Here is a 21,473-nt window from a genome sequence, read left to right as displayed (position 1 = left end):
ACGCAGGCGTTCGGGATGAGGGATTCCCTTCTCTGGAGACTTGGAAGAAGTGTGGTCAAGAAGCTCTGTATAGTTGCAACACTTCCCCCTGGAGGGTAAAACTGTGAACGTTTACTCCTTGGGCCTTCTGGGAAGTGTCCAAACGGTCGGTGGAGTTGCGGTCACTTCCGGTCAGGCAGGCGGATCCGGAGAATTCTGGGAAATGTAGTCCAGGCGGTCTGTGGAGTCGCGGGAGCTACGGCTGCGAGAGTTACTCTTTATTCTGTGATAGTTTGAGCTGTTCTGCGTCTCGAGGGCCCTTCTGAATTTCCTGGACCTACTCTCGGGACCCTCAACGAGCCAGCGTTAGATTTAGAGGAAAGGAAGAGCCGTCGGAAAGCAAAGGTTTGGAAGGGTGAGGGCGGCGGTTTGCGATCCCCGCAGCAGAGCCTTCTTGCGTTTAGGGCTGTCCTAGCGTCCCGGGGGAGTTTGGGACTCGGTCCTGTCACGCTTCGCCTTATTTGGGGGTTTCTTGGGCTCTCAGCTCGCCCCATCCGCCTCCCTCCACTACTGGCGCGGGGCCGATTCCCCCAGTACAACGTTGGGGTGTTACTTAATCTCCCTGGGCCTCTTTTTGCTTTTCTTTAAATGGGCAATATTAAGACCTTCCTAATAGAATTGTCTTGGGAATTGAAAGAGGTAATATAAGAGTCTTAAAACAGTTTCTGTTATAGTGAATGGCGATCTCTTGTTAATTTCCTGAGAAATGGTCAGGTCCCTGGGGTGGTGTCAGAGCTCCAGCTGGCTCTTCTCTCTGATCCCTGCAGAACGCTGGAAAATGCTGGATATTCTCTGACCTCTTATTTAGGAAAAGGATGGGTATCTCCAATTTCCACAGAAGGATGGGAGGGTCTTGATTGTTTTGTCAAGAATGGTGACACAACCATGGTATTTCGCAGCATTGTTTCCTCTTCCTGACTTCTCTAAAGGGATTGCTTGGAGGTAGATGGAGTAATTCCTTGACTACTGACAACAAAGCTCCACGCGAGTGTGACTTGTCATTTTTCTTTTACAGTAACGTTCACATCTATTGTAGCATGCTGTAATCGGGCATGGGCATTGATAAGAAAGTCTTAATTGCTATCTTCAATTCTAAGGGCTTTATACAAAGAAATTTATGTACACCACACGGTAGCTCTGTGGAGAGGTACTGCCATTTCGTCTATTAAAGATAAGAGTGAGACAAAGGGAGCAGGACTTATTTGCCCATAGTTGCCCAAGTAATAAGAAGTGGAGCTGGGGTTGGAACCTTTGCAGTCCAGGTCAGAGCCCAAGCTGATAATTTCTTGGATACATTCTCACTGAGGCAGAGGAACTAGCTGGAATCAGGTGGGGAAAGCAAGTTAGGACTTGATTGAAGGAACTTTGAGAGCAAGGCTCATGGGCCTGGACTTCTCTAGGAGTCTTTTAAAACTTTATCAACTATTTTGTTTTACTTATTACACATATTTTGTATTTTTCTAGAACCATATCATGTGGAGCATTCAGAAATTACAGAAATATGACAAGAAAAAATGTTTACCTCTGCAGGCTATAAAGATAATAACCATTAAGCTTATTTTTATTTATTTATTTAATTCATTTTTAAATTTTTTGAGACAGAGTCTTACTCTTGTCGCCCAGGATGGAGTGCAGTGGCACGACCTTGGCTCACTACAACTTCCACCTCCCAAGTTCAAGCAATTTTCCTCCCTTAGTCTCCTAAGTAGCTGGAACTGTAGGCGCACACCACCCCGTCTGTTAGTAAAGACGAGTTTTAAAATTTCTCCAAACTGGAGTAAATACAGCAAACTTATTTGAAACCCTTTAATATTGGGGGATCAGCAGAGGATCCCTTTGGTCCACCAAACCTTCAATATTATTGTGTTCAGCTGTTAAAGGTAAAAAATCTTAGATAAATCAAAGAGTTTAATTGAGCAAAAAACAATTTGCAAATCAGGCAGTCCCTGAACCAGAATAGATTCAGAGAAGCTTCAGTGCTACAGTGTGGTTGAAGAAGATTTGTAAACAGAAAAAGGAAAGTGACATTCAAAAAGTGGAAGTGAGAAACAGAAACAGCCAGTTTGGTTGCAGCTCAGCGTTTGCCTTATTTGATCCCTGTTTGAACAGTTGTCTCCATTTGATTGGTCAAAACTCAGTGATTGGCACAAGAGTAGATTACAGTCTGTTTACACTTCCAGTTAGGTTACAGTTCACTATATATGGATAAATCTTTTTTTATTTTTATTTTTTATTTTTTTGAGATGGAGCCCTGCTCTGTCGCCCAGGCTGGAGTGCAGTGGAGCGATTTTGGCTCACTGCAACCTCTGCCTCCTGGGTTTAAGTGATTCTCCTGCCTAGGCCTTCCGAATAGCTGGGATTTACAGGCACACACCACCACGTCTGGCTAATTTTTAGTAGAGACACAGTTTCACCATGTTGGCCAGGCTGGTCTCGAACTCCTGACCTGAAGTGATCCACCCACCTCGGCCTCCCAAAGTGCTGGCATTACAGGCATGAGCCATCACACCCCGCCTGGAGAAACCTTTATACCTAATTTAAAGTATGTAAGAAAGCAGCTTTAGGCTAAACTTAATTTAACATAATGATCTGAAGATTTCACCCTGTTGGAAGGAGTCCCGTGACACTCTCTCTTTCTTCTTAGTTTCACCTTTATCATTGTTTTTAAATGACCTTTAAAAAATCTCTAGCTTTCTGGGATGAGTCCTTTGACTCTGCCCTCTGTCTTTTTCCTCTTGCTAATTAATGTAATCTTTTTATTAACATCTTTAATATCCTTAAAGGGAAACCGAGACAGCAAAACTGATAAGGCTTCTAGGACTGTTGTTCAGTTTTGCAAGAGTTAAGGTGTCAACCAATAAATAAAATCAACACTGAGCCACAAACAAAAGAAAAGATATTTTAAGTGGGGTCTTGTGAATTGCAATCAAGAAGTACAGATCTAGCATTCAGCTAAATCATTTCCTGTTCTATCCAGGCAAGGTTGGGCAGGGGCTTATAAATGTTTACCGTAAGTTTACATATCTGGAAGGTCTTAGTACAGTCCATGATTCCTGTCAGTTGGTTAGCAACTTAGGATGTCTTTCGTTGATGATCAATCTAGTTCAGCATAGCTGTTTCCCCAAGAGGTTCATGATCAGGCCATGTATAAACAATTCCAATCAAATGCAGCTGGTTTTACAATTTGACCCAGTTAAACAGGTTAAAATCCGTCTGGGTGTGTATATAACTGGGGTCCAACTCCACATGCCTCTTTTTATAAACTTCTGACATAACCATCTCCAATTTGGATTTTCTTTTTACAAAAGTCACATGGGGTACCCATGCAAAAGGGGCCCCCTTAGCCACAGCATTTACCATGACCTGGGTAAGAAGCATATTCAGAAGATGAATATCCCAGTCATCATATATTCAGTCCCACGTGGCTTGCATGCAGTGTATCGGCTGCATCATCTGGGGTATCCCACACAGCATTTATAGGGTGAGTTGAGCAGTCCCTCTTTTCAGGGCAAGCAGACCTTACCATGCCTTTTATCCAGTTGATCAGGCTGGCTCTTCCCTTGGGAACAACCTGTTAACATTGGTAATGAGATTCAGGCAATGTGGTTAAATATTGAGTTTTTTCAAACACAAAATTTGAAGATGTCCACCTGGGAGGACACTGACTTCAAAAGATTGGATAAATGCTCTGAAGTGGAAAGGTTTGAGAGTCGTTATGTAGGCAGGGTCTAGGAAGCTTAACAGGATGTCAGCATTTTCTATACAAGATTAATGCATAGTTACAGCAATTTGATAGCAGTGTTTCCTTTTATTGGGAAGAACGGATTTAACATTCTGCATTTGGGATGTAATAGTCAAAGGGGTCTTTTATCTCAGACAAAGAATCTTTTATCTTAGATGCTATCTGGTCTGAGCCAGGAACAAGAAAATAAAAAAGGAAGTTAAGAGGTCAAGCTCAGTGACTCAGTTTCCTTGGGGCCTAACAACTTTTAGAAGCCCCAAATAGATAAGACTATTGGTTTTTTTTTTTTCCCCCACATCTCCTGTGTGTTTACATCAGATTTCACCATCTGTAATTGTTGCATCACGTATCACCATCTGTAATTGTTTCATATTGAACTGTGGGTTCTACATAAACCCAAACATGCTCTTCAACTCTGCAACATTTAAAACCAAAGATGCTACTACTTAGCAATCTAGTTGAATAAAAGTTCCTTAGGAAACTGCAAAATAAACAATTCTTTTACATTGTACACTGTAGTTTCAGTTTCTTGGTTTTACCCTTCCCACACATTGATTGACTTTTGGTAACCACAGGTCTTAGAGGTACTTACTGTTGTCCTGGCATAATTTTTCCCTTAGGGACAGCTTTGAGGCAAGTGGCTAAAGCTTAGATTCACTAAAATTTGAGCTTGGTCAAGCATCAGAGTCCAACCCAGTCCTTTCTTTTAATTACATTTGATATAGTTTGGATGTTTGGTCACTCTATATCACCAGTGTTGGAGGTGGGGCCTAGGGGGAAGTGTTGAATCATGGTGGCAGGTCCATCATAAATGGTTTGGTGCTATCCCCTTGGTGATGAGTGAGTTCCTACTCAGTTAGTTCATGTGAGATCTGGGTCCTCCAATTTCTCTCTCTTGTTCCTGCTCTCACTTTGTGACATGCCTGCTCCTGCTTCACCTTCTCCCATGAGTAAAAGCTCCCTGAGGCCTCACCAGAAGCTGAGCACATGCCAGCACCACACTTGTTTTCCAGCCTGAAGAAATGTGAGCCAATTAAACCTCTTTTCTTTATGAATTACCCAGCCTCAGGTATTTTGTTACAGGGACACAGAAATGAACTAATACAGAAAATTGGTACTGAGGTACAGTGCATTGCTATAAAGATACCTGAAAATGTGAAAGTGGCTCTGGAACTGGCTAATGGGCAGAGGTTGGAAAAAGTTTGGAGGGCTCAGAAGAAGATGAGAAGATGAGGGAAAGCTTGGAACTTTTTTTTTTTTTTTTAGCTTTTTCACTGAGCCATGGGAACTTCTTACAGACTGATTAAATGGTTGTGACCAAAATGCTGGTAGGGATATGGACAATGAAGTCCAGGCTGATGAGATCTCAGATGGAAATGAGGAAGTGATTGGGAACTGGAGTAGAGGTCACCCATGTTATGCCCTAGCAAAGAACTTGCTGCTTTGTGTTCATGCCCTACAGATTTCTGGAAGCTTGAACTTAAGAGTGATAACTAGGGCACCTGGCAAAAGAAATTTCTGAGCAGCAAAGCATTCAAGAAGTGACCTGGCTGCTTCACTGCTTCAAACAGCCTACAACTGTATATGGGAGCAAAGAAACGACTTAAAGTTGGAATTTATATTTAAAAGGTAAGCAGATTATAAAAGTTTGGAAAATATGCAGCCTGGCCATTTGGTAGAGAAAGAAAAAGCATTTTTAGAAGAGGAATACATGTGGGCTTTGGAACAACCACTTGCAAAAGAGATTTGCATGACTAACAGAAAGCCAAGTGGTGATATCTAAGACAATGGGAAAAATACCTGGAAGACATTTCAGAAGTCTTCAGGAAAGTCCTTCCCATCACAGACCCAGAGGCCTAGGAGAAAAGAATGGTTCCAAGGGCCAGGCCCAGGGCCCCACTGCCCTGAGCAGCCTCAAGACACTGTGCCCTGAATCCAGCCACTCTGGCTCCAGCCTCAGCTGAGAGTGCCCCAGGCGCAGCTTGGGTTGCAGCTCCATAGGGTTCAAGCCTTGGTTATTGTGGTGGTTTCCACTTTGTGTTAAGGCTGCAGATGCTCAGACTGCAAGCATGAAGGAGGCTTGGCAGCTTCTACCTAGATTTCAGAGGATGTATGAGAAAGCCTGGGATCCCAGTCAGAAGCCTGCCACAGGAGTGGAGCCCCCACAGAGAACCTCTACTAGGGTAGTGCCAAAGGGAAATGTGAGGGCTCCCCACAGAGTCCCCACTAGGGCACTGCCTAATGGATCTGTGGGAAGGGGACCACTGCCCCCTGAGATGTGTCCTGAAACAACTGCTCAGTCATGTCACTTGGCTGCCCAAGGCTTTGGGAGTCTATCCCTTATACCAGGATGTGGGACATGGAGTCAAGGATTATGTTGGAGCTTTAAGAGCCTTGGCTGGAGTACAGTAGCACAATCCTAACTCGCTGCAGCCTTTAACTCCTAGACTCAAGCTATCCTCCTGCCTCAGCCTCCCAAGTAGCTGGGATTACAGGCTCAAGCCACAGCACCTGACTCTTCATATGCTCTTTACCCAAATTTTCCAATTATTTACTTTTTGTATTTTGCTTTGTTAACACCCATCAGCCAAATACCACTGGGAACAAACTTATCATGAGAAACAACTTATTGTAGCTTTCTGCAGCAAGGAAGCCCATATACCAAGGTGATCATGGCATGTCTTGGTAAGAGACATTTAGGAAGTGCTGGCTGTAGAGTTTCATATAACATGCTAGGTATTACTAGATATAATATTAAATAATATCACTATTAAATACTAGATATCAATTAAAAGACTACCAATATTAGTTAATTCTGTTACCTGTTAGATATGGCTAGACATCATCATCTTTTCTATCCAAAGTCCCATATTTAAATTTGTTGTGCTTTTTAAAGTTCTTGTAACTGTTTTCTCCCATCCCCCAGTCCAAAGTCCAATTTTATGTCCTGCTTTTAGGTGTCACATTTCTGTAGTCTTCTTTAATCTGGAAAGATTCAACAGCCTTTGCCTTTTTATTCTTGACATCCTTGAAGTATATACGCAAAGTATTTTATAGAAAGATAGTCATTTGGGATGTATGTATTTCATGTTTAGGTTCAGATTATGCATTGTTGGTGTGGATACCACAGAAGTGTTGAGGTGTCATAACGGGGCCAAATGATGTCTGTTTTTCCCTTCATTGGAGATCTCAACTTTGTTCACTTGGCTAAGATGATGTCTTTTAGATTTTTCCACTGAACGATTACTTTTTAATTAAATTTTGAAAATAAAAACGTTTCTTATGGGAGATACATTATTAGTGGGCATTCTCCTGTAGAGATTAGCTTCCACTTCTTCCCAATTTATTCATCAGTTTCTTCAACTATAAATATTCTATCAATATGGATGGAGAATCCAGTTAAATAACATGTAGATTAATCATTATTATTTCTGACTTTATTGAGGTGTATTTTACATATCATAGAATTTACCCATTTCGGGCTTACAATTTAATAATCTTCAGGAACTTTGAAGAGTGGTGTAACTATCATCACAATTCAGTTTAGATCATTTTTGCCCCCCAGTTGGACTCCTTATGCTTATGTACAGTTAAACCTCATTCTCACCTCAAATCTGGAGCAACCACTAACCTTTCTCTATATATACATTTGCCTAATCTGTATATTTTATAAAACTGAATTTTACAATCCATGGGGTTTTGTGACTGGCTTCTTTAACTTAGCATAATGTTTCCAAGGTTCATGCATGTTGTAGCATGAGCCAGTTCTTCACTCCTTTGAATTTCCAAATAAAATTCTGTTTGTATGGATATGCCATGATTTGTCTATTCATTTACCTATAGGAGGGCATTTTGCTTGTTTGCAGTTTGGGGATATGAGTAATGCTGCTGCGAACATTCATGCACTAATTGAAAATACTTCTCTGTGTTGATGGGTGGCATTCCTAGTCACCTTTTCATGTCTGTTTTTCTGCCTTTCCTGGCACTTTCCAGGCACGATTTCACCTTCACTTGAACTGCTTCGTTCAGGACTCTGCAAATTCCCTGAAGTAGAAGGAAAAATGACCACATTCAAAGTGAGTAGGGCTTGCCTCTCTTGCTGTTAAAATTCCATCTTACCATTTATATTGTCACATTTTTATCTGTCTTGGGAAGACTCAAGGAGAACAACAAGCATTTGAGGGCATTTTGTTTGCCAGATGCTTCCATTGTTGCTTTTGAGTTGACTTTCCATTTGGTTTTAGTTCTTGTTTTCTTATATAATTTATTTTCTGCAGTAGAGAAAATAGTAGGAATGGATAATTCTTTCACTTCACTTCTTCTCTGATCACAAATTAGCTGTTACATTCTTCATCATGTACATTCTTAACTGTATTTGTATTGATGACATACCTCTAATTTAAAATTGTGCTCATTTTATATATTATATAATGTTCCAGTTTTACATTGGTATCATAGTCCCACTGAATTAATGTACCTTCTTATTTTTAACTACCTCACACTCATAGACATTTAAGTGGTTTCGGAATTTTACTGTTTTAAGCAATACTGCTGCGACAGCTTTCCTATATATAACCCCTTCCCCCCAAAATTAATTCTGAAAACAAGATAGGATACTTTTGACATGTATCACACTGGCTGTTTTATAGATGATAGATTATTTCAACAGGGCACAGCACATCAGGCTCTGACTGCCACTTCCCACAAATATTGTTATTGGAGCTTTCACACAGGAAGGGCTAGATTCTGTGTTTGCCATACCTCAGTCATACCTTGTATGCATGTTATTTATTGTTCTCTTCTTATTCCTTTATGGAGTAAGCAGTTTTATCAAAGTAGTAAGTACCTTCATTTCAAATGTCCAATGATACTGGAAGATTGACCAGTCACTGTGTTCTGTTACTATATTTATTCAGAGAAGCAGAATGCAGGTTTTGGTCTCTTGTTCCTCTCATCAAATATGAGAGATCTGCTCAGATTCACACAGGCAACCAAGGTCAGGAATGTTAGCCATTCTGCTCATTTATAATCAAATAAGTGAGAATGATATTAATACAATGAATTCTTCTTCCTAATCAGATTACTAAAACCATGGGAATATTTACAACCTGCTCTTAACCATCATAAGGAGAATAAGGGTACTTGTGTTCACTGGAAAGAGTGGGAAGTAGGTAAAAAAATTTGGAAGAAAGTATGAAATGATGTGATCAAATTTTAAATGTGTTTATTGACATTCTAATTTTCATTTGACATTTTAAATAATCAGGAGAATAAAGTCTATATAAAATTATTTTCTTTACAGGATTGATAATGAAAAATATTTAATATGAAGTATTCATTATTTAAATAAAAAGATCATTTTTGCCCTGGAATACTATGCAGATATGAAGCGAGATGAAATAAATAGCAATAAGGACAGTTATAATTAAAAATAATAAAATTAGATAATATTTATTAAATACTTAGTCTTTGCCACACAGTTTTCCCAATGCTATATATATTTCCTTCTTTAATCCTTGAGAAAACTATACCAGGTGAAAAATCATTATACAGACAGGAAACTAATGTATGTAGGTGAGCTTGTCCAAAGCCACATGTCTAGAAAGGGACAGAGCTTTGGGATGTGCTCTGAGGCATGATGGTTCCATATCATGACATTGAATGCTGCAACTAATGTATGAGTTTGTGCCTTGAGAGTATAAAGGATGTACTGCATAGCTATCCCACACAGGTCACCATAAACTAGTTAGTTTGACAGATAGTAAAGAAAAGTTACAGCATCCACAGTTTGAGTATGAAAGGAAGACAACAGAAGAGAGGAAGACAATGGACATCATCAAAGTTGGGACTAAATTGCTGAATGTTACTGGGGCAATTGGCAACTCACTAAAACCTAAATACCTGAAGCCCAGGAAGCAGCATTTAGAGTCCTAGAGGGCTGGTTACAAGTAGACTCAATGAGTGAACAAAGTAAAAGTACAGGACTTCTTTTATATCATTGCACTTCTGATGGATCTCATGAAAATCAGTGTGTGTCATTGTCTGGATATAGGCAGAATGAGTGGGAAATCTGTATGTTGACCTACATCCCTCAAGATCTAGGACAACTTTCCACACCTGTCCCCTTTGCCTACTTCGTGCCACCCTTCTTTGAATAATCATTGGTCATAAGATTTAGGTTTTGTATGTTGGATATTTTAGGAGGCAGTGACCTTCAAAGATGTGGCTGTGGTCTTCACTGAGGATGAGCTGGGGCTGCTGGACTCTGCCCAGAGGAAGCTGTACCAAGACGTGATGCTAGAGAACTTCAGGAACCTGCTCTCAGTAGGTGAGGACAGACACCCTCTGTAACAGAATATTAGGCCCCAGGAGTGGCTTTGTATTCCAAGTTTGAGTATGCATTGGGAATCTAAATTTCCAGTAAATTTTCCCTAGATATTACCTACAGTGGGTTGGAATTAAGCATGTCACTGCATGTTCACAGGGAATCAACCGTTCCACCAAGATACTTTCCACTTCTTAAGGAAGGAAAAGTTGTGGATGATGAAGACAACAAGCCAAAGAGAAGGGAATTCAGGTCAGAACCAAGCAACTGTGCATACTTGTACATGACTCTTCCATCTGTTTTACTTCTGTCCATGCCTATTTCCATCACCCGGGTCTAAATTCCCAAACTGCTTTCCTGAATTATTGCAACTGCCTTTCTTCTTTAAAGTTCCTTTGGGTTCATTATTCATGTTCATATTTTATTAGTTTCATAATTTATTATGTAAGATTTTAGACTGGGAAATTTACCAGAATTAGTAACAGGTTAAATGTGTGTATGTTATTAATTATTTAATTCAGTATTTTGTTTCTACCAAGGATTTTACGTATGAGATGTGATGTAGTTTTAAATTGGTCTCTTGAAAACCAAAGACCATAGTGGACTCGGAAAACATGAACTTGATGTTTCCTGTATTCATTAAAGTTTATTGCCATGTCCTATGTGAAATATTGAAAACATTGAACAGGGCTTCACTTGCCCACATATATTAATTCTGTGTCTTTTTAGGAGGGAAGATCCAAATTGAGATGGAGACTGTTCCAGAAGCAGGACCACATGAAGAGTGGTCCTGTCAGCAAATATGGGAACAAATTGCAAGTGACCTAACCAGGTCTCAAGACTCCATAAGGAACAGCTCTGAGTTATTCATAGAAGGTGATGTCCTCTTCCAGATTGAGGCAGGACTATCTATAAGTCATGTGCAACAGAAATCTTACCAGTGTAATGAATGTAAACAGTCCTTCAGTGATGTTTCTGTCTTTGATCTTCATCAACAATTACACTCAGGAGAGAAGTCTCATACATGTGATGAGTGTGGAAAAAGCTTCTGTTACATCTCAGCCCTTCGTACTCATCAAAGAGTCCATATGGGAGAAAAACACTATAAGTGTGATGTGTGTGGTAAGGAATTTAATCAGAGCTCACATCTTCAAACTCATCAGAGGGTCCATACTGGAGAGAAACCATTCAAATGTGAGCAGTGTGGGAAAGGCTTCCATAGTAGATCAGCACTTAATGTTCATTGCAAGTTACACACAGGAGAGAAGCCTTATAATTGTGAGGAATGTGGGAAAGCCTTCATTCACGATTCACAGCTTCAGGAACATCAGAGAATCCATACTGGGGAGAAGCCATTCAAATGTGATATATGTGGTAAGAGCTTCCGTGTTAGATCAAGACTTAATAGGCATTCCATGGTTCACACAGGAGAAAAACCATTCAGATGTGATACATGTGGCAAGAATTTTCGTCAGAGATCAGCACTTAATAGTCATTCCATGGTCCACATAGGAGAGAAGCCATACAAATGTGAGCAGTGTGGAAAAGGCTTCATTTGTAGGCGAGATTTTTGTAAGCATCAGATGGTCCACACAGGAGAGAAACCATATAATTGTAAAGAATGTGGGAAGACCTTCAGGTGGTCCTCATGTCTTTTGAACCATCAGCGAGTCCACAGTGGACAAAAACCCTTCAAATGTGAAGAATGTGGGAAGGGATTTTATACAAATTCACAACGATCTTCCCATCAGAGATCCCACAATGGAGAAAAGCCATATAAGTGTGAGGAGTGTGGTAAGGGCTATAAAAGGAGGTTGGATCTTGAGTTTCACCAGAGGGTCCACACAGGTGAGAGACCCTATAATTGTAAGGAATGTGGGAAGAGCTTTGGCTGGGCCTCCTGTCTTTTGAAACATCGGAGACTCCACAGTGGAGAAAAACCTTTCAAATGTGAAGAGTGTGGAAAGATATTTACTCAGAGTTCACAACTTCATTCCCATCAGACATGCCATACTGGAGAAAAGCTATACAAATGTGAGCAGTGTGAGAAGGGGTACAACAGTAAATTTAATCTTGACATGCACCAGAGGGTCCACAGGGGAGAGCGACCCTATAATTGTAAGGAATGTGGAAAGAGCTTTGGCTGGGCTTCATGTCTTTTGAAACATCAGAGACTTCACAGTGGAGAAAAGCCATTGAAATGTGGAGTGTGGGAAGAGATCTACTCAGAATTCACAGCACCATTTACATCAGAAAGTCTATGTGGAAAAAAAGCCGTACAGGTGTGAGAAGTGTGGGAAGGGCTTTGGCTGGGCCTCAATTCATCTGACCCATCGATTTTCCACAGCAGAGAAAAACCATTCAAACATGAGAACTATAGAAAGAGCATTGAACATAGATCATATCTTAAAGACCAAGAAAAAAGTCCACGGTGGAGATAATCCATATAAATGTGAGGAGTATGGGATGTACTACAACAGGCACTTGACTTGATATGCATCAGAGGGTCCATATTGTAGAGAAACCATGGAAGTTTGGGGAGATTGCCATGTGCTTCAGTTATGTCTCAAAGTCTTCAGCTTCATCAGAGTGTTCACTTTCAAGAGAAACCTTAGTAATGTGATGTCTGTGATAGTCTTCTCAACTACAAGCTCATCAGAGAGTTAACAATGGGAGAAACATTAAAAATTTGATACATGTGGTAAGCACTTCAGTTTGAGTTCGTATCTCATAGCTTATTACAGAATCCATGCTGATGATATATTTCATACAGTCTCAGGAGGGAAAATAGTTAAAGTCAGTGTTTCAGCCATAGTTCAGCATGCCCATGTGGTTTTACAACCACTGTAGCACAGAACCTTTGTAAGTTGGGGCTTCATTCAGAAGTTTGGCAATTATAGTTATTCAAGAGACAGGCCTTAGAAAGAATAGGAGTTTGTTCAGGCATTTACAAATCTCTAATGATGGACATGTCAAAATTGATGTCAGCTAGAATGTAAACTGTATGTATCTTTGCTGCAGAATCTTCACAACCTTAACACTGATTGGAACTTTGTATGTGTGTTTGGTACATGTAAGAGATGTAGAAAGAGCTTTAGCTGGGCTTCATATCTTAGAAATGTCAGAGACAGGTTATTAAAGGATCAAAAGGAGAAAACATATTTCAAAATTGTATCTAAAAGAGGAAACTGGGGATGGACCAAGATGGCCAATTAGAGGCAGCTGTGGTTCACGGTACTCATAGAGAGGAATGAAAATGACAAGTGAATTCAGCACCTTCAACTGAAATATCTGGGTTATCTCATTGGGACTGACTAGGCAATCAATTCAGCCCACAGAGAATGGAAGAAAAGCAGGGTGAAGTGAAGGCCCACCCAGTGTGGCATGGAGCCAAAGGAACCCTCACCCCACCCAAGGGAAGCAGTGAGTGATTGTATGACCCTGCCCAGGAAACCATGTTACTCAAAGATCCTTGCAACCCATGGGTCAGGATATGTCCTTGTGAGCCCATGCCACCAGGGCCTTGGGTTCGATACACAGAGCTGTGTGGAGTTTTGGCAGAGCAGCTTCTCAGGCATACACAGAGACCCAGGAGGTTTACATGCTCCAGCCCCAGAATTCCTGGCAAGATGGCAGATTCATCCTTATATTCCTGTAGGAAGGGGGCTGAATCCAGGGAGTCAGGCAGCAACATTCTGTGGGCCCCACCTCCATGGTACCTCACAAAACCCAGTGACTTGGAATTCCAACCAACCAACAGCAACAGGCTTCGGCCTGAAATAGGAGGGAGCTCCTGAGGGGAAGACTGGCCACCATTTCTGTGGTTCAGTCGACTCAGTGTTTCAGCCTGCCACCTCTGGAGAGACCAGGTTGTCTGGACAAGGAGAGGATCCTCCTGCCCAACACAGCACACCTGCTTTGCCAGATCATGCCCGAGCTGCTTACTGCTTTTTTTTTTTTTTTTTTTTTTTGAGATGGAGTATCACTCCGTTGCTCAGACTGGAGTGCAGTGGCATGCTCTTGGCTCATGGCAACCTCCACCTCTTGGGTTCAAGCAATTCTCCTGCCTCAGCCTCCCAAGTACCTGGGATTACAGTCAGGTACCACCACACCTAGCTAATTTTTGCGTTTTTCATAGAGACAGGGTTTCACCGTGTTGACCAGGCTGGTGTTGAACTCCTGACTTAAGGTGATCCGCCCGCCTTGGCCTCCCAAAGTGCTAGGATTGCAGGCATGACTCACTGCACCTGGCCCAGACTGGTTCTTTAAGTAGGACCCTGATCCATTCCTCCCCACTGTGTGGTGCTTCCCTGTAGGGGGGCTTTCAGTCACTTCAGCCAGGCTTATACTGACAGAAATCTAAACTCTGTCTGGGATGGAGCTCCCAGGGGAGAGGCGACCACTGTCTCTATGGTTCAGTTGACAAAGCTGTTCCAGCCTGCTTGTTTGGAGAGTCTGGGCAATCTGGATGAGGAAGGGTCCTCCCCCAGCGCAGCACACCTGCTGTACCAAAAGCAGCCAGACTGCTTCTGTAAGTAGGTCCCTGATCCTGTTCCTCCTGACTGGGTGAGACCTCCCAACAGGAGTCTCTAGACACTTCTTACAGGAATCTTCAGGCCAGCAACAGGTCAGTACCGCCCTGGGACAGAGCTTCCAAAGGAAGGAGAAGGCTGCCATCTTTGCTGTTTTGTAGCTTTCACTGGTGATATCTCCAGGCACAGGAAAAACTGAGGCAACTAGGGTCTTGAGCAGACCCCAGCAAACTGTGGCAGCCCTACAGTTGCTAACAGTCAGTGGCTTGACTGTTAAAAGAAAACAGGCAGTAAACAACAACAAGAACATCAACAAAACGACCCCACAAAAACCCCATTCAAAGGTCACCAACCTCAAAGATTGAAGGTAGATAAGCCCACAAAGATAATAAAATCAACACAAAAAAATGCTGAAAACTCAAAAAGCCAGAGTGCCTCTTCTCCAAATGACCACAGCACCTCTCCAGCAAAGGCACAGAACTGGGCTGAGGCTGAGATGACTGAATTGACAGAAGTAGGCTTCAGAACGTGGGTAATAATGAACTTTGCTGAGCTAAAGGAGCATGTCATAACCCAATACAAAGAAGCCAAGAATCAATGATAAAACAATACAAGAGCTGATGACCAGAATAGCCAGTTTAGAGAGGAACATAACTGACCTGATGGAGCCAAAAACAATACAAGAACTTAATGCAATCACAAGTATCAATAGTAGAATAGACCAAGAAGAGGAAAGAGACTCAGAGCTTGAAGACTATCTTTCTGACATAGACAGGCAGAGAAGAATAGAGAATGAAGAGTAATAAAAAAAACCTCTGAAAAAATAATATGGAGTTATGTAAAAAGACTGAACACATGACTGACTGGGGAACCTGAAAGAGATGGAGATAATGGAAACAAGTTGGAAACATACTTTAGGATGTTATCCAGGAGAACTTTCCAAACCTAGCATGACAGGCCAACATTCAAATTCATGAAATGCAGAGAACCCCAGTAAGATACTCCATGAGAAGATCAACCCCAAGACACATAATCATCAGATTCTCCAAGGTCAAAATTAAAGAAAAAATGTAAAGGGCAGTCAGAGAGAATGAAAGGTCAGGTCACCTAAAAAGGGAAGCCCATCAGACTAACAGCAGACCTCTCAGTGGAAACCCTACAAGCCAGAAGATATTGGGGGTCAATATTCAGCATTCGTAAAGAATTCTTAGCCAGAATTTAATATCTGGCCAAAGTAAGCCTTATGTGCAAAGAAATAAGATCCTTTTCAGACAAGCAAATGCTGAGAGAATTCATCACCACCAGGCCTGCCTTGTAAGAGTTCCTGGAGGAAGCACTAAATATGGAAAGAAAAAAAAAAACATTACCAGCCACTACAAAAATACACTGAAATACACAGAACCAATGACACTATAAAGCAACCACAAAAACAAGTCTGCAAAATAACCGGCTAGCATCATGATGGCAGGATCAAATTCCCATGTAACGATACTAATATCAAATGTAAATAGGCTAAATGCCCCAATTGAAAGACACAGAAGTGCAAGCTGGATAAAGAGCCAAGACCAATTGATATGCTGTCTTCAAGAGACCCATCACATGTGCAAAGACACATATAGGCTCAAAATAAAGGGATGGAGGAAAATTTACGAAGAAAATGGAAATCAGAAAAAAGCAGGAGTCACAATCCTAATTTTTGACAAACTTTAAACCAACAAAGGTAAACAAAAAAAATAAAGCAAGGCATTACATAATGGCAAAGAGTTCAACAGGAAGAGCTAACTATTCTAAATATATATACGAACCCAATAGCAGAGGACCCAGATTCATAAAGTAAGTTCTTAGAGACCTACAAAGAGACTTAGACTCCCACGGGGTAGTAGTGGGAGACTTCAATACTCCACTGACAATATTAGATCATTGAGATAGAAAATTAACAAAGATATTGAAGACCTTAACTCAGCTCTGGATTGAGCAGACCTGATAGATATCTGCAGAACTCTCCACTCCAAAACAACAGAATATACATTTTTCTCATTGCCACATGGCACTTAAAAATTGATCACATAATCGGAAGTAAACACTCCTCAGCAAGTGCGAAAGAACTGAAATCATAACAGTCTCTCAGACATAGCATGATCAAATTGAACTCACGATTAAAAGTTCACCCCCAAAAATTAAAATAAAAATTAAATTAACTCAGAACCACACAACTATGTGGAAATTGAATAACCTGCTTCTCAATGACTCCCGGGTAAATACTGAAATTAAGGCATAAATCAAAAAATTATTTGCAACTATAATGAGAATAAAGATACAATGTACCAGAATCTCTGGGATGCAGCTAAAGAAGTGTTAAGATGGAAATTAATAGCACTAAATACCCACATCAAAATGCTAGAAAGATCTCAAGTTAACAACCTAACAACTAAAATAGAGAACCAAAAACAAACAAACCCCAAAGTTAGCAGAATACAGGAAATAAGATCAGAGCAGAGCCGAAGGAGATAGAGACACAAAAAATCTTTCAAAAATTAACAAATCCAGGAGGTAGTTTTTTGAAAAAAAATTTAAGAGACTGGTAGCTAAATAAAGAAGAAAAGAGAGCTGAATCCAACACAATGAGAAATGATAAGGGGGATATCACCACTGACGTCACAGAAATACAAGAAATACCATCAGAGAATACTATAATACCTCTCTGCACATAAACTAGAAAATCTAGAAAAAAATGTATAAATTTCTGGACACATACATCCTCCCAAGGCTGAACCTGGAAGAAATTGAATCCCTGAATAGACCAATAACGACTTCTGAAATTGAGGCAGTAATAATCTACCAAAAAAAAAAAGCCCAGGATCAGACAAATTTACACCTGAATTCTACCAGAGGTACAAAAAAGCTGGTACCATTTCTACTGAAACTATTCCAAACAATTGAAAAGCAGGGATTCCTCCTTAACTCATTTTTATGAGGCCAGAATCATCCTGATACCAAAACCTGGCAGAGATAAAAAAAGAAAACTTCAGGCTAATATCCCTGATGACTATCAATCCAAAAATCCTCAAAATACTGGCAAAGTGAATCCAACAGCACATCAAAAAGCTTATCCACCACAATCAAGTTGGTTTCCTCCCCAGGATGCAAGGTTGGTTCAGCATACACAAATCAATAAATGAGATTCATCACATAAACAGAACCAAAGACAAAAATCACATGATTATCTCCATAGATGCAGAAAAGGCTGTTGATAAAATTCAGCATCCCGTCATGCTAAAAACTGTGTATACTAGGTACTGAAGGAACATACCTCAAAATAAGAGGAGCCATAGATTACAAACTCACAGCCAATATCATACTGAATGGGCAAAAGCTGTAATCATTCCCCATGAAAACTGGCACAAGACAAGGACCCCCCCACCCCACCCTTTCCCCACTTCTATTTAACACAGTATTGGAAGTTCTGGCCAGTCCAGACAGACAAGTGAAAGAAATAAAGGTATTCAAATAGAAAGAGAGGAAGTCAAAATATCTTTGTTTGCAGATGACATGATGCTATATCTAGAAAACCAGATCGTCTCAGCCCAAAAGCTTAAGCTGATAAACAACTTCAGTAAAGTCTCAGGATACAAAATCAATGTGCATAATCACTAGCATTCCTATACACCAACAATAGGCAAGCAGAGAGCCGAATCATCAATGAACTCCCATTCACAATTGCCACAAAAAGAATAAGATACCTAGGAATACACCTAACAAGGGAAGTAAAGGACCCCTTCAAGGAGAACTACAAACCACTGCTTAAAGAAATCAGAGAGGACACAAATGGAAAAACATTTCATGCCCCTGGATAGGAAGAATCAACATTGTGAAATGGCCATACTGCCCAAAGTAATTTATAGATTCAATGCTATTCCCATTAAACTACCATTAACATTCTTCACAGATTTAGAAAAAAAAAACCTATTTAAAAATTCATATGGAACCAAAGAATAGCCCAAATAGCCAAGACAATTCTAAGCAAAAAAGAACAAAGCTGGAGGCATCACGCAACCCAACTTCAAACCATACTCCAAGGCCACGGTAACCAAAACAGCATGGTACTGGAACAAAAGCAGACACATAGACAAATGGAACAGAACAGAGAACTCAGAAGTAAGACTACGCACCTACAACCAACTGATCTTCGACAAACCTGACAAAAACAAGCAATGGGGAAATGGTTCCCTATTTAATAAATGGTGCTGGGAGAACTGGCTAGCCATGTGCAGAAAATTTAAACTGGACCTCTTCCTTACACATTATACAAAAATTAAGATGGATTGAAAACTTATAAAGCCCAAAACTATAAAAACTCCAGAAGAAAATCTAGGCAATACCATCCAGGACATAGGGACAGGCAAAGTTTTCATGATGAAAACACCAAAGGCAATTGCAACAAAAGCAAAATTTGACAAATGGGATCTAATTAAACTAAAGAGCTTCTGCACATCAAAAGAAACTATTATCAGGGTGAACAGACAACCTACAGAATGGGAGAAAATCTTTGCAATCTGTCCATCTGACAAAGGTCTAATACCCAGAGTCTACAAGGAACTTAAACAAATTTATGAGAAAAAAAACACATTAAAACGTGTGCAAAGGACATCAACAGACACTTCTCAAAAGAAGACATACATGCAGCTGACAAACATGAAAAAAAGCTCAACATCACTATCATTAGAGAAATGCAAATCAAAACCACAATGAGATACCATCTCACATCAGTCAAAATGGCAATTACAAAGTCAAAAGCCAGGTGCAGTGGCTCAAAGTGCTGTAATCCCACACTTTTGGGAGGCTGAGGTGGGTGGATCACTTGAGGTCAGAAGTTGGAGACCAGCCTGGCCAACATGGTGAAACGAACCCCTGTCTCTACTAAAAATACAAAAATTAGCTGGATGTGATGGTGCACGCCTATAATCCCAGCTACTTGGGAGGCTGAGGCATAAGAATTGCTTGAACCCAGGAGGCAGAGTTTGCAGTGAGTCAATGTCATGCCACTGCACTTCAGCCTGGGCAACACAGTAAAACTGTGTCAAAAAAAAAAAAAAGTAAAAAAGCAACAGTTGGTAAAGTTGGGGAGAAAAAGGAATGCTTTTACATTGTTAGTGGGAGTATAAATTAGTTGAACCATTGTAGAAGACAGTGTGGCAATTCCTCAAAGATTTAGAGGCAGAAATACCATTTCACCCTGCAATACCATTACTGTAATATATACCCTCAAATTATAAATCATTCTGTTAGAAAGATACATGCACTTGTATGTTCATTACAGGACTATTCAAAATAAAGACATAGAGTCAACCCACATGCCCATCAATGATAATCTGGTTAAAGAAAATGTCATACGTATAGACCATGGAATACTATACAAACATAAAAAGAAATTAGATCATCCAGGACATGGATGAAGCTAGAAGCCGTTATCCTCAGCAAACTAACACAGGAACAGAAAACCAAACACTGCATGTTCTCACTTATAAGTGGGAGCTGAATGATGAGAACATATGGACACATGGTGGGAAACAACACACACTGGGGCCTCTGGAGGGGTGGAGGGAGGGAGAACATCAGGAAGAATAGCTAATGGATGCTCAGCTTAATACCTAGGTGATAGATTGATCTGTGCAGCAAACCACCATGGCACACACTTACCTGTGTAACAAACCTGGACATCCTGCACATGTACCCCTAAACTTAAAATAAAAGTTGAAGAAAAAAATAAATAATAGTATTAAAAAGGAGAAACCCTGCAAGACGTAATTTATGGAAACATGAGTTGAAATGCAGGGTACACTCAGCACTGCAATCTATAACTTTATTTTATTTATTATCTTATTCCACTTGGCTCCTGGCTTCCCTTCATCCTCTGTTCTCAAGTTGGATTCTTATTATTTGGGACTCTGTCTAGTGTTCCATTGATTGTATACAGTATAAATTTAACAATCATTTGTCATTTTTTCTCACAATACAAGGTGAAAAGATTTTGTAATAACAGACCACTGTATATTGTACAATTAAACTTTTTCAAAAGTTTTAAGGCAGGATTCAGAGTAAAACACTTTTTTTTCTTTTAAAAAATTATTTTTAAGGAATGGAGACAGTCTCACCATGTTGCTTGACTGGTCTTGAACTTCTAGGCTCAGGCAATCCTCCTACCTCAGCCTCCCAAAGTGCTGGAATTATAGGTATGAGCCACTACACCCAGCTCACAGTAACACTTCTAATGTGGCAGATGTAGTTACATTGACAAAAATTTTTCTAGTAAAGGCCAGGTATGGTGGCTCCCTCCTGTAATCCCAGCACTTTGGGAAGCTGAGGTGGGTGGATCACTTGAGGCCAAGGGTTCAAGATAAGCCTGGTCAATATGATGAAACCCCATCTCTACTAAAAATACAAAAATTAGCTTGTGTGGTGTCGTGTGCCTATAATCCCAGCTACTTGGGAGGCTCAGGCATGAGAATCGCTTGGGCCTGGGAGGCAAAGGTTGCAGTGAGCCAAGATTGTGCCCAGCCTGGGCAACAGAGCGAGACTTCATCTCAAAAAAAAAAAAAGTTCTTAATAAGTTTTGAATTGATCATGATTTGTGGTTCTGTGTTTCTATGCAGGCTTTAATATGACTGCCTTCTAATTGCTGTAGTATTTCTTTCATCAGACTTCTCAGGTAGAAGCTTTACCAAATTCGAAGGAAAGTTTTTGGCAACCTTATTACTCAGTCTTTCTTCCCATCTCTATGAACTACCAAGAAAATTTGTTGGAGTTTGGTAATTTCATCATATGTATTCATTATTTG

The 21,473-nt window shown here is 40.4% G+C and overlaps 1 protein-coding gene across 1 annotated transcript; it reads left to right on the top strand.

Annotated features, from left to right (window-relative positions):
* Window positions 1-208: 208 nt before the first annotated feature.
* On the top strand, window positions 209-14,060 carry LOC117091900 (zinc finger protein 221-like). The gene is given in 11 exon segments (XM_033224842.1): window positions 209-384; window positions 5,244-5,410; window positions 7,775-7,857; window positions 9,983-10,109; window positions 10,266-10,358; window positions 10,836-12,309; window positions 12,311-12,441; window positions 12,444-12,526; window positions 12,528-12,592; window positions 12,594-12,675; window positions 12,677-14,060. Coding segments are annotated over 9 exon segments (2,115 nt in total). The 5' UTR covers window positions 209-384; window positions 5,244-5,410; window positions 7,775-7,842; the 3' UTR covers window positions 12,722-14,060.
* The last annotated feature ends 7,413 nt before the right edge of the window (window positions 14,061-21,473 follow it).

Source organism: Trachypithecus francoisi, unplaced genomic scaffold, assembly GCF_009764315.1.
Source record: "Trachypithecus francoisi isolate TF-2019V2 unplaced genomic scaffold, Tfra_2.0 Lachesis_group12, whole genome shotgun sequence".
Classification (NCBI taxonomy): Eukaryota; Metazoa; Chordata; class Mammalia; order Primates; family Cercopithecidae; genus Trachypithecus; species Trachypithecus francoisi.
Note: the sequence above shows the minus strand (reverse complement) of the source record. Positions and strands in the feature narration are given on the sequence as shown.